General features: G+C 41.8%; 1 protein-coding gene and 1 non-coding gene across 8 annotated transcripts; both read left to right on the plus strand.

The window, feature by feature from the left end:
- Positions 1-5,151: 5,151 nt before the first annotated feature.
- On the plus strand, positions 5,152-11,173 carry LOC147633869 (putative ubiquitin-conjugating enzyme E2 23). 7 transcript variants are annotated; one of them, XM_086804919.1, is made up of 9 exons: positions 5,196-5,273; positions 5,413-5,475; positions 5,855-7,663; positions 8,114-8,266; positions 8,433-9,116; positions 9,624-9,693; positions 9,786-9,925; positions 10,037-10,348; positions 10,444-11,173. In XM_086804919.1, the coding sequence occupies exons 3-9, from the start codon at positions 5,861-5,863 to the stop codon at positions 10,705-10,707; spliced, it is 3,426 nt and encodes a 1,141-aa protein (XP_086661045.1). In that variant the 5' UTR covers positions 5,196-5,273; positions 5,413-5,475; positions 5,855-5,860; the 3' UTR covers positions 10,708-11,173. The 7 variants fall into 7 exon arrangements, with proteins under 7 accessions (XP_086661046.1, XP_086661044.1, XP_086661047.1 ...); XM_086804923.1 differs by having other exon boundaries at positions 5,860-7,663; XM_086804920.1 differs by lacking the exon at positions 5,413-5,475 and having other exon boundaries at positions 5,152-5,273.
- A 3,916-nt stretch (positions 11,174-15,089) lies between these two features.
- TRNAP-CGG (transfer RNA proline (anticodon CGG)) lies at positions 15,090-15,161 on the plus strand. The gene has a single exon. It is a non-coding gene; the product is annotated as a tRNA-Pro (tRNA).
- Positions 15,162-18,212: the final 3,051 nt, after the last annotated feature.

The raw sequence follows: 18,212 nt of genomic DNA on the forward strand, positions 1-18,212 counted from the left end.
GATTGTGCAATATCTTTCTCTCCCCTCCTTCCTTCCTCTCCCCCCTCTCGCTATGGATTGTGCATTTTCAAGTAGGTATGATATTGCAGAACATGGGCTTCTATTGATGAATGGTGTTCGCGTTACGATGAGCATTAAATGGTTAGAAATATTAGGGATATGAGAGGGGAACAAAGACTTAGAGAGAGAAGAGAGAGGCATGGTGGGCCACAAAGCACACAAAACCTTATATGAAATTGCATGTATAAAATAAAACAATACATACTCGATCTTCCCCAAAAAAGTACAAAAATGTGCCTTTATTATTGTGGCATAAAAATTCAAGGAAATATCCCTTTATTATTGACATTAAAAAAGAAGAAATGTGTTTTTATTTTGTTTGTTACAAAAGTAGAGTACACGTCTCCCACTACTATAAATATAGAGATAAGCTCCATAGCACTTTGTTAATCACCAGTTAGCTAAGCCTTGTTAGTAGAGTACACCACCCACAACCCTCCTTCATATTGTTTGTGATGGCCTCATCAAATATTCGCATTGAAGTTGTTTTTGTGTGTATCTCGAGGGAGTCCACCAATGCAGAGGGCAAGTAGAAGACCGTAGATGGTGCACAAGCATGGAAAGGTCTCACATCCTTACCACTTCCTGGTAATGATGATGATATTTCTCAAGTGAAGACCGAAGTGGTGGACTTAATTGTGATATGGCGAGCCCATGGTTTTATTGATGATGTGTCTGAGCGTCTCTTGCTCGAGGATGTGCGGAAGGGTATGAACGTCGCTCGCTTACTTTGTGCCTTCACCCCGGAGGACAAGTGAGGCCCATAGAAGTAAAGATGATGGTGTACAACAATTATGTCTAAAGAATTGTATTTGGAAGTTATATGTGAATGAACTTGGTTTATTTTCACTTTGAAGCAATAACCTTGATCTAGAGGATGTAATGTTGTCATGTTTTTCTCTTTCACTCCCTTCCGCTCTCTCCCTCTCAAATAATTATGTCATGACTCTCTCTCCAACTCTCTTCTCCCCTCTCTCTCTTGATGGAGGGGGGAGGCAATCTTTTTGGAATCTTCTTGCCTGATTCTAAAAGACTGCTCACTCTAGAAAATGCTCACAAGAAAAAAATCCCCCTTGTTGTATATCTCGTTGGATCTGTATAAATGTTGCAAGGTTCCTATTCCATAAGGAAAGTCTGACAATGAGCTAGTCTAGGGTATCCTTATTGAGTCTAAAGGTTTCTCTCAGTTTATCTCGGCACAAACATCTGTGATATTGAAAGTTCTAGACATCTCCCCAAGTACACGCCCCCATTTTTGACATCTTACATGTATATATGAAAGAAGTCTAGGATGAATGTTATCCTTTACAGACCATTAAGATAATCTATATGAAAGATTCCTGCTTTGAATCCAAGATTGCCCGTTAGGGTGAGCCTTGATTTGCACATGTTCGAAGCTTTCCAGAGACCTTCGAAAAGCTAGAGGCTACCCTTAGGTTTGATTTGGATGTTACCAAAGTATAGTAAAGTATAGGATCATAGAGGGGAGCCCTCTCCATCTTGCATAGGCTTAAACTAAAAATTGGGAGGTATCTCTACGTGACAACTGAGACCAATCTTCCTTTGGGATGGAGAGACTTTTGATCATCCATTTGGAGACCATCCTTCAAAGCCAGGACATCTAGGTCCGGGAAACCACTTCCTCTTTTGGTAGGGTGCAGTACTTCTAGGTGACTTTTGGCAACTTGAATCACCACCCCATAAGATGTTTTTACACGAGGCCTCAAGGGGCAATTTAGCGTTACAGGGTTTCCAACAAGAAAAAGGAGAAAAAAAGAAGATAGTGGAAGGGATTAGGATATGTTTTTAAAACAACAAGTCTGCATGCCAATCCCTAATACCAACCCTTTCCATTCTTCAAACTTCTGCTTCACTCTATCCATGACCCACAGCCACCTCTGGTGTTATGACTAACCCAAAATCCCATGGGGATGCCAAGAGCCTAAAGATTCTGGCCTCTAGTATGGTTTGACAATCTTGATCCAACAACCATTGTGGGGGTTACTGGAACATTGTTCTAATACCGGTTTTAGAGTGGTTGATTTGAGAGCCAGAAAAGATAGACAAAAGGTTTGGAGACATTCCCAATATGGACCACATATTGCTAGCTAATATTGTCAGCAAATTGTTGGAGGTACATTTGCTCCTGACTATGAGGGAAGGTTAGCCCTGTTGGGATATTCAGAGCTTCATCCATGTGATACAACCCTTATATGTGTTATTGTGTGTGTATGCACATGAACCACCTCTTATGAGGTGATAAGTGTGCCATGTGGCAACACATGTGTGTGTGATTGTGTTGAGTCATAAGATAAGATTTTATACCTACAAAAAGGCATTGTCTATATGTGTGTGATTGTGTTGAGTCATAAGATAAGGCAAAAAGGCATTGTACTCATCAATCGATATCAAGCAATACAATATTAATTGAGGCGTGCAATCACCTTCTCACTAGCTTTTGCTCTCTCTCTCTCTCTCTCTCTCTCTACAATCGTTCCTCACTCTCTCTATCTATTGACATGGAGTACCATCCTCCATAGGCCTAGATCTATGCAGCAACTAACCCTAGGTCAACAATTGGTATCAGAGCTAGGCTAGTCATCTAGAGCTATCCCTGCTCGATTGAAATTTGTAACATGTTCATGTAACCAGTCACCTCTTTTGCCATGTGTACAAGCTGCAACAAAATAAGCTAGCCAACACATCAGCGCTACTATCAGCACCCAACGCTATTGCTCCTCACTTCGATATGCTCCCATCCAAGCAGTGGTTGCTTGACTTACGTGCTGCTACCTACTGACCTACCAACCGTTGCACCACTTGTTGTTGACTCTACAAACAGCTCGCCATGTTGTCTCTCCTACTCAAGGCGACCTTCTTGGGTTCTGCACTAGATGTTGCCAACGTGTAGCACCCCCTTCATCAACTACTATGGTTGAGCTGCCACCTCTTTGATAGATGTAGGCTTTTGTTGTACATGCCTAGTGGCCACCCTTAACCAATACTTGTAGCTACCTTTGAGCATTGCTCAACTCAGCCAACTGGCACTCTGCTTAGCAAGTCAACACGAACATTTTGTCACCTCATCTAGTCGCCGCCTATAGTGTGCCGCCGGCCAAGTTCAACTCCACGCAACCACTTTTTCACCTGCACCTCAATCGTACCTACAGACAACTATTAAATAAAGGATTTGGGGCTTCTCCAAATTATCCTTCAATTAAAGCTCTTGCGCAATCAGAAATTTAGGGTTTTTAATTTTTGGCAAACATCGGCCAATTAAAGCCCTTGCATCAACCAACAATTAGGGCCTTTTCGATTTTAGGGTGAGCCCTACATATGCTTTAAATGGTTTCTCAAAAATCAGCTTCACTTTATCTAATCGAAGCTCCTACTTCAATAATATTTTGGGCCTTCCTGTAAAATTGGCCCATTGCCATTAAATTAGCCTGTAAAAATTGGGTCTTTTGCAAAATCCATAATTTGCTTCATAAATTAATGGTACCGTAGCCCACAAATTAGGGTTTTTACTCAATTTGACTCTTCAATCCAAAATTGAAGATTCTAGACCTGTAGTTTTGAGAGTTATGGGCTACATCGATGTTATATTCCGGGGCATTCTTGCCAAGGGCTTCACCGATAACATCATTGAAGAGCAAGAGTGTGTATCATTTTTTCTATACGTTTCTATGTGTGAGTGTCAATAAGGGTTCTCTAGCCCGGCTAGTCCTCCCAAAATCTGATTGTATCTATGTTTGTGTGTGTTTTCCTTTCCTGTGTGTAACAAGGGCCTTAATGCTATAAAGAACTCATTTTTCTCATTTATCCCAGTTAGGAGCCAGGGGGTGCCTGAAGTGCTAGCCTTGCTACCTCGGTTGCATTATGTGATTGTTGGAGGGCTATCATGACACTGACACTGGTGTGCATGATGAGTCAGCTTTGACACAACATGTGATGGGGCCAGAAGGTAGTATCTTTCTTTCACGTTCATGTCTCACCACCTTCGCTCCAAAGGGGGGTTTGTTGGGATATTCGGATCTTCATCCATGTGATATAGCCCTTGTATGTGTTATTGTGTGTGTATGCACGTGAACCACCTCTTATAAGGTGATAAGATAAGTATGCCATGTGGCAACACATGTGTGTGTGTGTGATTGTGTCAAGTCATAAGATAAGGTTTTATACCTACAAAAATGTATTGCACTCATCAATCAATATCAAGCAATCCAATATTCATTGAGTCGTGCAATTCTCTCTCTATCTCTTTCTCTCTTCTCTCTCTATAACCATTTCTTACTCTCTGTCAACATGCTCCATAGGCCTAGCTTTGTGCAGCAGCTAACCCAAGGTCAACAAGCCCTCTTAGAGATCCTTTTTGAATGGCATCTAAAACCAACTACCCCACGGTGTCAAACAACAGAGCAGTAATAGCATAGAGCAAGGGTGCTAGGGGATAGTCTTGTCTGATGGACCTTCTAAGAACTAAGGGGGTAGAGAGTTGACCATTAACTGCCACTTTAGCACTAGCATTACCAAACAAGATATGAACGTACTTAATAAACCTTGGCCCAATACACATATCATAAAGAGCTTGAAGAATGAAGTCCCATTCAAGCCTCTCATATGCTTTTGTCATAGTCAATTTTGAAGAAAAAGAAATCTTGATTAGATGATTGTGCATGCTCAAATCCCTCCTAGAGTGCAATTATTGCATCCAAAATGTACCTGGTTTTTATGAACCCCTTTTGTTTTTTTTGCTTTTGTACCGTTGGTCGTATATGCCCTCGTGTTGCATTCTATTGATCTCTCTCTCTCTCTCTCTCTCTCTCTCTCTCTACCCAGGCATCCAGTTGATTTGATAACCTTTTAGCTAGGGCTTTGGCAAAAAAATTATCTATAGAGGAGAGCATAGTGTGATAGGCACTTATCCTTTGAATTTAGAAAATTTGAATATAGTTCAATATATATATTTTTGGTTTTGCACAAGATAAAAATAAGGAATCTAATAACTTGAAAAACTTTACTCTCTCAAACATGGCAAATAGCATAGTTTTAAGTTTACAAGAAAATAATAATGTGTTAGTATGAAGAATTTGAAAAAAATTGGACAGAAAAGGAAAATAAGATTTTCTGATGGTATATTTAAGGGAGAGAAACTGGAGAGTTTGTCTCTCCTATCAAGTGGAGATCAAAAGCTCAGAAATTTACTCTGTCGGGTACGCAGATTTCTCACTCTGTCGAGCATTTTTCGCGTTGCTTTCTGCTTACCCAATGTTGAAGACAGAGACACAAGGTGCCTTTTTCATAGGTTCTTGCCTTTCAAGCCTGGCATAAATCTGTATTTGTCCATCGCAGCTAACCCCAACTTTCTGCGGATCCGGCATACTCTTCGAAGAAACCTCTGTTTAACTTGGGCAGGTTAGGATTTTCGGAAATCTCCTTCACTTTAAAATTAGGGCAGATTAAGGCTCAATCTGGGCAGATTAGGGTTAAAAAACGCTTGCCTAATCTGGGCAGATTAGATTTGAGAAACCCCTTCTTGGGCATATCACGGTTGAGAAACTCTGCATTTCCCCCCCTTAGTTGGCGCATATTCTGGCTTTATGCTTGATCAGAACAGAGTAGGCTTGGAAAAACCCACTTTTTGGCTTTTTTTAAAGGATTTTTGCTGTGTTTGAGGATTTTTTTTCTCTGGAACTGTTAGTCTTGTGTTTCATGCATTAATTTTTATTAAACTGGTGCATCTGCATTATGACCTTTGATGAGAGATCTTATATTTTTGTTTTGCCTTGTGAAGACTAGGATGGAACAGTATGAGGAGTCCACTTCAAACCCTCAGTCAGATGCAATTACAGGGGTAGACATAGCAATGGCTAATCCCAGAGATGGAGAGAAGCCAAGGTTTGCAGGACTGTACAGAGAAGATGTGGTTCAAAATGCCTCTCAGCCTGGTCTGCTGGGATTAGTTGCAAAGGTTGCAGGGGACTCTGACTCTGAAAGCTCCGACAGTGAGGATGAAGATGACAAGGATGCTGATGCCGAAGCATTGTCACAGGGTTGTGCACGCATCTGCTGGGCAAACTCGGAGGAGTCAACTCACAAGATCAAAGACATCAGGGTCGTTGACCGAAGCTTTCTGCATGGCGACATTGTAGCCATGGTGTCATCGCCCATGGGTCAAACAGGCACGGTAGTAAACGTCGACCTTAAGGTTGACCTACAGCTCCTAAACGGTGACATCATAAAACATGTTGACAGCAGAACAATTGGGCGGGTCTGCCCCTATGTAGTCGGGGACTATGTGATCCATGACCATTGGTTAGGCAGAGTCGATGAGTTATTTGACAATGTCACAGTGATGTTTGAGGATGGTGCTAAGTGTAAGGTTTCTCGGGCTGAACCGGACCGTCTTGTGCCGGTTCCTGTAAACCCCATGGATGATTCGGAGTGCCCGTACTATCCTGGACAGCGGGTCAGAGCCATCTTCTCTGGGGTCTTCAAAACAGCACGCTGGCTTAAGGGTTGTTGGAAATCAAACAGGATGGAAGGGACGGTTATTGATGTTGAAATAGATTCAGTCATGGTTTACTGGATGGCAGCTGCGCACACTGGAAATACTCCTCAAGCTCCAGGGGTTCCTGCTGAGCGTCAAAGCCCGAAAAACATAAAGCGACTTATGAACTTTTCCCACACAACTTGGCAACTTGGAGATCGGGCATTATTACCTCAGAAGCTTGCAAGGAAGGGCCCCGTGACATTTTCTGTCCCTGTTGAGGCAGGTGTACACTCGGATTGTGAGGCTGAGATAGCCGAAAGTGCCGGACAAGGATCAGAGTGTGCAGAGATTGGGAAGCCCTTACCTCCGGGCACTAAGGACTCTGCAGTGGACAGCTGGGTTGCGTACAGGCGGAAGCTGAAACGCAGATTTATGAAGCACAAGAAAAAGGTACCAAAGAAAGAAGATTTTCTTGAGACTGCCTTGCTGATTGTTGGTACGAAAACAAAGGTTGATGTGCTATGGCAAGATGGGACACGGGAGAGAGGTGTCGATGCGTGCACATTGTTTCCTGTCGATCATTTGGGTGACCATGATTTTTGGCCAGAGCAGCATGTTATGGAAAGGGGTTCTGGCTTTGAAGGATCTGATCTAGAGATTAGTAAGCGTGTTGGAATTGTGAAGAGTGTGGATTCAAAGCAGCGCACTGCAAGAGTGAGGTGGTTATCACCCACCTCCCACCCTCAGAAGTGGCCATGCTTTGAAAGTGAGGAGACAGTGAGTGTGTATGAGCTCGTAGAGCATCCGGATTATGATTATTGTCTTGGGGATGTGGTCATACGGCTATGTCCGACAGTTGATCCTCCCAAAGTCATCAGCACTGTTTCTGTAAATGAGGAGTTTAATGCTGTGACTTCAAGGGTAGAATCAGAATGTGAACAGGAGCATGGCAGTGAGTTGTGTCCTACAGTGGAAGATACTGCGGGAACAGAAGCAAAAACCAGGGCTGCAGGCGAGCCCAATCCAACAGATCTTTCTTGGGTTGGTATCATCACTGATATTCAGGATGGACAAATCGAAGTGGCATGGGCAGACGAAGTGGTGTCCAAAGTGCGTCGTTTTTCTTGATTCGTGTTTTCCCAGATTAGTTTTTTATTTATTTTTAAAAGGACCGTCAGTGCGTATTCCAGTCCTAGTTTCAGGCCCTCTCCATTTGTGGTATCTACAATGCTTTCTCCTGCCTTTTCTGGTGCCAGATCTTGTCTTGCCATGAGGTCTAGTCTGACTTTTGTCTGTTGAAAGAAGGGTCCCAGATAAACTGCTGCCTAAACATGGTTTCTACTCATAACAGGGGCCTTGAGCTAGTAGAGGCCTGGTACAACCTGAGGTGGTAACCTCATGCTCTTGTTTCATGAAGTCTCCCGCCCTTACTCTTATGTGTAGAAAACATAGGTGGACGTTAGGAATTACATCCCAAAGGGAGGCTTTTGTATAGAATTTCTAGAGTACATAAGATCTAGTAGGTGCTCTTTTGTATTAACTTTATATGTGTGATTGCAGGTGGGGTCTCAGGCAATCTTTGTAGTCGGAAGGGATGAAGATGATGGATCAAGTCAAGCCAGTGCTATTGAGACTGGCGAGGAAGTGGATGATGCAGGTAGCTGGACAACGGTAGACTCAACAGAGGTGAATGATGAGGAGGAAGGAGAACAGGTCAGGAGCCCTTGACTGGTTTCAAGACTCTGGAGTCTAATGTACATCCTAGAGGGTGCTATTGGGATCTTAGATTGTGAAAATGGATAATGATTATTTGATTCAGCTGCTTGTGCATACTAATACAAAGATGTGTTGTTTTCTTGGTGGTTGGGGTGGAGGGCAGGAGCTTGGCCAGTCTGATTGGGGTGATGGTGCCATATGTGAGGGGCTGAACGGAGTGGATGAACATGTTGGCCCAATGAATGAAGCAAGTCAAGGATCATTAGTGGGGCAAAACCAGACGAGTGACGCTGTGCAATCAGAAGAGGGTGTAGTAGTACACGGACTTGGAAGTGCTCTTTCGTTGCCTTTCAGTGCTCTGATCAGAGCCTTGAAATTCGCTGCTAGTTTGCTGTGGGCTTTACGAGGCTCTAAAAGAAACTTGGGGCCAGGTCAGAGATCTAGCAGCTCTGATGCCCAGAGTCAGGCTGTTCAAAATGATGACAAAGCAAGCAATGGACCCAAAGAGTTGTCTGATTCAAGTCAAATTTTGGAAAAAGATGCCACAATGCAACCAGTCAATGGAAGTTCAGCTGCTGCTGCTGCCACCACCATTATTGACTATGCTACAGATCCAGAAGCTCACAATGGTGACCTCATCTCTCTTGAAGAAGTAGAAAACAATGTTGGCTCTGATGAGGGCAGCAATGAAACTGCACAGGAGTATTTATCACCAAAAATGCTGGCGGTGGACAGGAGTGCCGCCTTGGATTTGGAGTTGAAAAAAGTGGAGGTTTCTGGCTTGTTCAAGCAGTTTGATAGTGTGAAGGACTCTACAGACCATCATTTCAATAATGAATCAGTCCAGGCATGTATTCCTTCAGACTTAATTATTTCTTTTTCCCATTGTTACATCACTTGTATTTATGGGGATTCCTCTGAAGATGGACTTGTAATAGCCCAGCCTTTCCCTACGTCTTTTATCAACAAATCGGCCACCTCTTGCCTAGCCCTTTAGATTACTATTAAGTACCGATTCTTGGATGAATCCTGTAAATACGTTGTGGTCAATTTGATGAGAAATGCCCTAGGGAGAGGCTGGGCTAGCCCCATATGACTCCCTAATTGTGTATCCATCCTAAGAGGAATCCTGTAAATACGTCCTCATCCACTGGCCTAGTCCTCTAAACTCCCTTTTACCTTATAGGAATCCCATAAATTCAGGTGATGTACCACACAGGACTGTAATACAAAGAATGGTATTGTGATTGACGAGTCCCTTTTAGCTGTGTATAGTTCCTAGTGAAAATTTTACATTGTTTAGGCTACACGTGCAAGGATCTATGTTGTACTCAATGGTGGTACTTACCTGCAGCCTAGCAATCAAAGGCGGTGGTCCAAGAAAATACAACAAGAGTGGTCTATGCTAGAAAAATGTCTTCCTGGTACATTTTCCATCACGTAAAGGTTTCTAGAATTCTAATCCATTCGAAACTTGCGGCGATGATTTGGTCTCATGCTTATGAACTAAATGCAGATACGATATATGCCCGAGTTTATGAGGATCGAATGGACTTGATGAGATCGGTTATTGTAGGGGCTACTGGAACTCCATATCATGATGGATTATTCTTTTTTGACTTGTATTTACCTTCGGAGTATCCAACCGTGCCTCCAGTAAGCCTCTGGGATGCTTTTTGGTGTGCCAAATGAGGGGTAGAAAGTCCCTCAAAACTTCTTGGGTCTTGCAGCATGATGTGTTTATTTGACTCAAATCTTCTAATGCAGCTTGTACACTACCATTCGGGGGGCTTGCGCTTGAATCCGAACCTCTATGAGACAGGAAAAGTTTGTTTGAGTCTTTTGAACACTTGGACAGGTAAAGGAAATGAGATTTGGCATCCATCAACATCAAGCATTCTTCAAGTGCTTGTTTCCATACAGGGGCTAGTGCTCAATGCCAACCCTTATTTCAATGAAGCGGGTTACGGCAAGCAGATAGGAACGGCTGAAGGGGAGAAGAATTCACTCGCATATGTGGAGAATTCGTTTCTGCTCTCCTGCAAGTCTATGCTTTACCTTGTCCGGAGGCCACCAAAGGTAGAGATGGACCCAAAAAGTTTAATCTCTTTTTAAGCAGCATTATAGTTTTCTTTTTCCCTCCCCTGAAAATCTCGACAACAATTTTTTTCCAGCACTTTGAAGACTTTGTTCGAGAGCATTTCAAGCATCGAGGATCGTATATTCTTCAAGCTTGCATTGCATACATGCAAGGGTCTCCTGTGGGCTCTTTGTTGGATGATGGCATGGTTTCTCCTTCACATGGCAGAGATTTGGAACAATCAACTACTGGGTTCAGGCTCATGCTTGCCAAGATTATCCCCAGGCTTGTTGCTGCCTTTAAAGAAGTTGGGGCAAATTGTGAGCCGTATGAACAATTTAATGCTGAAAAAAGCTAGCATTATTAAGGAATTTGCTGGTGTGTTTTGGGAGGTCTTGTCAAAAAGCAGTGCACATTTGCATTACCTATATATGTTAGCATGGATATTCAAAAAGACGGCAAAGTGTACAGAGGTGGAGCTTTCAAGTGGTGTCATGCTCTATTATCGAGCCCTTTACAAGGTTTTAAAAAAAGACAGCAGGTGAATCAATCAAACCGTAGGTATTTTACAAGGGGTTTTTGAAGGCATATTGCCTAGTATAGGCCCATGTAACAAAGGTTTTTAATAAATGTGCTCCTAGCACATGCAAAAAGTCATTCATCCCTTTTTAAGGGCAATATTCTGGTCATCTGGTGGACAATCAGAACTGCATGCTCCCTTTTATTCTTTGGTGAGAGATGAGAGAGAAAAGATGTGTCTCAACTACAACTTATATTTCTTGGGGCTAGCAATTATGAGACCCTAGTGGTCCTTCTATCGGTAACTGTGTTATTGAACCTCATTAAGCTCTGTTTTGTAGAGCTTCCAAGGCATAAAAATGTGTCATTTTGATTACGACTAGGTCACCTGTATGAGAGAGAGAGAGAGAGAGAGAGAGAGTTGAGAGGCTATGAGATTCAGAAGGTACAATTTGAGTATAATATGGAATAGGAGTTGCATAGAGCTTTTTAAAAGCTAATATGCCCCTGTTGTTGGTTGGTCAAGCGGGAAAGTGCACATTCCTTCTATTTTAAAGGTTAAAGATCTTTGCAGCAGACTAGTATTATGGAGCACTAGTGAGCTATGGTCCTGTGTGCTGCTCACTCTGCCAATGCAATGGGGTCACAAAGGTAGCCACAAAGGTAGCAGAGAACCTCATCTGAGTGGCGAACCCTCTATGTTCCATTGAGCATGTCCACTATCGCCCTCTAAACCTCTCCCCTTGGTAGTGGGTCTGTGGGATGATGCGGGTCTCAGAGGTGTCATGAGTACAAGTCCATGGGTGTCCAAATGCAGCTAATTGTATGGAGCTCATCCTTGGAGCAGAGGTCCAGTCCTACAAGCTTCACCTCATCACACCTCATCATCTAGCTCTCTAGCTTGGTGTTGCCCTACATTATATGTGGAGTATATTCACTCCCTCAGAGTTTGCCCTTGTGTGTATCAGTGCCAGACAACTCTGGTTTCATCCTCCAGGAGGATTAAACCTCTCTGTGAATAGACAGTGGAAGTCTCCAATCTTGTAACATGCTGGATATAGAAGGATGGAGTGCTCATCTATCTGTGTGTGCATTAATGACTTGAAATGGGTTTAGTTCTATTGTTCCCCCATTCCCTTGCATGTTAGAATAAATAGTGAATTTGTGTAGTTAGCCAGGCTTTAAGTAAATGGAGGCTTCATCAAGATTTAAACGCTATGAAAGTTCTCTATACTTTTATGGCTTACTTTAGATGAAGTAATTGAGTAGCTACCTTGTTCCAAGGGTATGGTTGACAAGGGTGGTATGACTACCATTGATAGAGATGAGATTTTTGTGTTAGTGGGAAGGTGGATTATCCATCGGCTCACAACACACACGCAGCTTGATGGCATCGAACCTGGGTTCCATTGCACTTGGGTCCTCACAATGGAAAAATTGGGTACTCTCACAACTTGATGTCCTCCCTTTACTAGTGCCTTGTTTTCACATTTGATACTTTGCATTTTAACTAGATATCCTCTTTAACTTGTACTTTCAAAGTAAATCTTTTAAACTACTTGTTTACATAAGTCTAATCAACACCTAGCGTAGCTTAGAGGTGTTTTTAAACATCTTTACCTTTAAAATTGCTTGTTTAGATAAGTCTAAACAACACGTGGCTTAGCTTAGAGGTGTATTTAAACATCTTTTTTCAAATCTATTTACTGGTCTTATGGGCATTTTCTTGAAATAGGACAATGAAGTACCAAGTTTCAAACACAATGTTCTAACTTTGGTTTGTTTTTGGATGACACAAATTCATTTAGCTTCATGAATTGAATATGAAGGTGTTGTGATTCATAACATTGTAAATCATAAGAAGTAATAAATCTTCATGGATTGAATATTATGTTGTTGCTAGATCTTCCTAAAATGAAATTCTAAAAAATTAATTCACTGTTACTATGTATGGTGAAATATCTTGGAATGGAGAGCGTTAAGAAACACCTTTTGCTTATTTTTTTCCAAAAAGTAGAGCTTTTGAAGAGCTATAATGCAAGGTTATACATACTATAGATTCAACTCTATTAGTCTCTCTCTCTCTCTCTCTCTCTCTCTCTCTCTCTCGGCTAGCTTTATTAGAAGGCTCTCTCATCAGCCATGAATGAGGGTTGGTAAAGGTCATTAGGCATTAATGCAAAAGCATGGAAGTCTAGAAGCTTTTTTGAGATCATGTTAGCTCTACTCAACCCTTAATATAACTTATAAGCTCTTAAGAGATTCTATAAGATCTTATGAACTTATAGGAGATCTTATGAGCTTTTGACATGGCACGAGTTTTTAGAGATTCTATGGGCAGTTTTTTGAGCCCTTATTAGAGATGTTTATATCTCTTACATGTTTATTAGTTTTTTGAGCCCTTATTAGAGATGTTTATATCTCTTACATGAGATACAACATGAACTTATGGAGCAGAGCTTCTATGAGCTCTTTTAAGCTCTTATTGGAGATGTTTGTAACTCCTTATATGATTCTATATAATTTTGTTAGGTATTTTGATCATGTAGTAGCTACCTTGAGCACTTAAGGGATCTTATAGGATCTTAGCACATTTTATGGGTTTTCATAATCACAATGGGGATCTTAGAACATTTTATGGGCTATCAAAATCACAATGGGGCTCTAGCATGCTTGATTTAAATTATATGAGCTATTACATGAGAGCATGACCTCATGTGAGAGTTCTTGAGTTCTTATGAGACCTTGAGAGCCAATCATGCCCCACATGCTTATTAAATCTTTTACCAGCACACACAGCTCTTATGAGCTTATAAGATCACTTTAAGAGCTTGTATTGTTATGAGCTCATACGAGATAATAGGATGTGCTATGAACTTATGATCTTCTATGCGAGCTTATGAGCACATGTGTGCTCTTAGTAATTAATTATATAAGATTTACAAGCTAATAGAACATTCTATGAGGTCATAGGATCTTTTTTTAGTTTCCAATATCTCTTATGAGCTCATAAAAAAACTTATGATTTTCCAAAATATTTTTACTCTCAACTGTAATAACTTATGGCATCTTATATGCCATTATAAGCTTCTATCAATAATCATCATAAGCATATCAGAGTTCTCAAGTGCTCTTATGAGACTCTACAAGATTCTAAATGCTTTTTTAAGCTTTAGTGAGGTCCTATTATCTCATTTGGGATCCTGTCACCTCATTTGGTATAATTTCTAATCAAATATTGTCAAATAAGCTTTTAGGATTCATTTACCTTAAAGTCTTATAAATCCCTACCTAGGACCTCAAAGAGTTGCATATAAATTTAAATACATTTAGTATCTTATTTGAAATTTGAACCAGCTATTAGAGAATCGTATCATCTCCTATGCTACAACCATAAGCTAAACATGCATAATTTTTTTAAGCTTATTATAGATCAAATAGATATCCTTGAGCTATTCTCTTTTTTGAGATTACATTTAAGGAGAAGAATGTTTTACATCTATGGGATGCCTGGTTGGCATATCCTTAGCTCAAGAATGGTGCATGTTGGGGAAGTTGAGGGAAGAGGGCTTAAACCTCTTATTGCATTCTTAATGCTCCATTTGTATATAAATGATTTATAAAGCTTTAATGAATATAATAGAGGGAAAAATGTTTTCTATTTAAAGATTGGTATATTTTATGCTAGCTATATATTAATGACAATACTATAATTTTATGGCTATAGGTGATATATTCCATACTAATTGAAGCATTTCTTGATCACAACAACAAACTCCTAGGTTGAGAAGAATTATCTATATAGGAATTATAATTTATCTTAGAATTTCCTAGATAACAATAATATTTCCTAGATTTTTTTTAAAAATATCCATACAGGATTAGAATACTTCCTAGATTAAGAGAAAATATATGTATAAAAATTATATGAAACGGTTTCCATATGTAGAGAATGCACTAGGAAAATGTTGGCTTTAAACTTCATTGCATTACAGGGAGGATGTTGCTCAATGCCTTTGAGGAGCTAAGGTTTGAACCTTATAAAAATTAAGCGGAGGAGATCGTCCCCATTAAGATAACTTACCAAAGAAAGCTCTATGTGAATAAACGCAGCTCTCCTAAACAAGGGCGGGTGCTGGGGAGAAGATCAGTTTTGTCGACTTAATATTCAAAAGTAAAAAAATATCAAAAAAATGTTGTTTCAAGGATTGCCGTCGTTGAGGGCACTTGGTCTAGTGGTATGATTCTCGCTTCGGGTGCGAGAGGTCGTGAGTTCGATTCTCGCAGTGCCCCCCCCAACCCTTATGTTTTACACGTTTTCTAATATATATTTTGGAAGTATATGACCTATGTGATTTCTTGATGATTCAACTCATTTTTTTAATGATGAGAGTATCATAAACATTCATACAAAATTAAAACATAAATAAATGATTTGATGGATGGAGCACTACTGCTAAAGGCTCAGTATGCAACCTATATGCACAGGGTATACAAGAATGCAATGCAAATCTGTCTAGCTCCAAACAGTACCATAATGGGGGTGTAATATGTGATACATAGGCGATGGCAAGGCAAAAATACCTCGGAGCATGATCTCCGAGTGTGAATGTAAGTGAGCTAGCCGCTCCTGTGATCTCCCTCTGATGTAGTCTAGTCTGGTGCTCTCGTTCTCCGTCTGGCTCAGAGGTTCGCAACGTGCTGAAGTGTAACCCCCTCCTGTGTCAGGGTAGGCACTGGGATAGATCTTTGGAAGAAATCAGTGAGCTGGAGCTGTCGCCCACCTCTCCCTGTGGTATGAGTCCGTTAGTAGCAGTGTCTCTCTGTGGCGCTGTGTCTCTAGCAAGAACTGGCCAAATCTGCGCTGGTCTGTGGACTCCATGATTTGGCGGAGTGAGGGATGTCCACTGAAGATGGCGGTGTATCTCTCTCTAATGACACTATATGCTCTGCATCTGCATACATAATGTTCCTCACTCTCAACCTCCTCCTGGCATAGTCTGCATATCCTCTCTGCTCTCTGGGGATCCGTGCTGCCCTACCTGCCTCAATCTCAAAGCTGATGTGATGACACTCTGAGCTGGCCAATCACCACTCAGGCACTGTGAGGCATGTACACATCCATGTATCCAGGTCTCTGTTTGTATGAATCCATCCATTGAGATACACATAAACTGATCTCTGTAGTATAGCATCTTCAGCAATAGAGGCTGACTGGGTGTAATCCAAGTCTCTTGAGTGTATCGCTGCCATAAATCCTGTCGAAGGACTCTGTTCCTCTCACTGTGAGAGAGTTGGATGTGTGGTGCATGTATATCATACTGGAAAGGTGGCAGGTGGCAAGACCATGCTGCTGAGTGAGCCACTGTATCATCTGTGAATACCATGATCTCCTATCTCCACTCTCTGCGCTGCTTGGATGCCTCAAAAGCTCTATGTGAGAGTCGATCTGATGGCATATCTTTGATCCTCTGTATGAAGCAGATCATCTGGAAGAGGGCCTCTATTAGCATAGGAGGTGCAGCAAACTCCGTCCGGACAATGTCATGTGGGACGGAGGGTCTGCTACTGCGGATCATCCGTGTGAGAGCATGAGAATCTGAAGCCTCTCTATCTGAGATCATGTGGAGGGGTGCCCATACTGCTCTACAGCATACATCAAAGTATGGGTGACTAGTGTGTCAAACAACCACCCCTTCGTGCGGGGCTCCTGGAAGTGTGCCTAGTGGTGACACTGTCTCTCTAGCATGGCCAGAGATGCATACCCTCGTGTGAGTCTATCCCTGGTGGCTGCCTATGCCATAGTAAATCTTCCTGGCGGAGTCGTAAATGTAATCCCCAGGTACACATATGAGTCTACCACCTCTACCTGTCCTCCTGCTAGTGTGAAGATGGCTTATCGTCGAGCCGGCCCTGAGGTGTGGAAAATCATGGCCTTGGTTTTCCCATGGTTCACTGTAAGCCCCCTCTGTGTGCAGAAGTCATTGAGTGCATGGAGATGGTGCTGTAGTCCCATCCGCGACTCAGAGACCAGAATAATATCATGTAAGGTTCCTCCCTTTAAAAATGGGAGAAACACTTAAGATAGTCCGCTAAGTCTTATCTTGGGAAAAATTTCCTATTCATCGACACCTTGACCCTGTAGAGATTCAAGGATACGATTCATAGGTATGACCTAGCTCTATCCCGCAGGGGGAGCGTGATCTCCTAAACATCAAATCACCCATAGGGCAATTGATCAAAAATTGGGCAACTACTAGACTTGATGTCTAGAAACGACGCTTTTTTCCTCATCTTAAGCAAGGCACAGCCGCTGGCCTAGTCTTCTAGAATAGAGTTGCCCAAGAACCTAACTATCTAACGTAGGGCTTTCACTTAATCTATTGGAAAGCTACCCGACTAATCGGGTCTACCCATCCGTAGGATGGTGCCGTCAGGGCATTCCATCCTCCCACTTTCCACCCTACTCACGCATCAATTTGTTTTCTAATTAATACTACCACACTGTTTGACATAAATAAACATATTCCTTAATTAGGGCCCTTCTTCACAAGGTTCGTTATAACAGCCTTCTTACACAATACAATCATACCAAAGACAAGATGCAATTATATAGAAAGTTTATACATGAATCCATTTCCATACAAGCCAATCTTGCTCTCTTATTCTTATTCTGCCGATGATCTAGAATTCGGCCTTCCAGCCTCTACATACTGGGCAAAACCCTACGGGACCATACACCTCATCGTCGGCCGCTGGCGAGGACTCAAGCCGGCCTGTCGCCCTCTCAGGCTCCATCGCTCGATCCTCCCGCCCCTCAGAGGGATGTCTGCACACTAGGGTGGGCTTATTTACCGCACTAGCCTGGGCCCTCAGAACTAGGCAGCCTCATAATCTCTCGCCTCAATCGGCGATCCTTATTCTCCCAAAGGTATGAGGGATACCTTGGGCCATTCCCGGGCTTTGCTAATGACGCCGCCCGGCTACACAAGCACGGATCGGGGTTAGCGTTGAAGCCAGAAAAAAATCTTGAATTCCAAAGATAACAACTTCAATGCAATTTTCTAAGTATAGCATTCACAATTCATGAAGATAGCAATTTCAACGCAATTTATCGAAAACAACATCACATAATTCGTAATTTCATATAATTTTTATGTCCTCATTTTAAAAGAAAAAGACACCATTCATTAATACTAATTTAAGGAAAAATCTCTTCTTTTGAAAATTAACCAAGCTAACCTGGCCACCGTTTCCTTGAGGGACTTGAAAAGGGAGGACTGGAGCCGCATTGGGCGCATCTCCCTCCATCTCGTTGTTACGTGTGCCTCTTGAGGCAATATT

The sequence above is a fragment of the Cibotium barometz genome, chromosome 11 (genome assembly GCF_041138505.1).
Source record: "Cibotium barometz isolate CiBa-2024 chromosome 11, ASM4113850v1, whole genome shotgun sequence".
Lineage (NCBI taxonomy): Eukaryota > Viridiplantae > Streptophyta > Polypodiopsida > Cyatheales > Cibotiaceae > Cibotium > Cibotium barometz.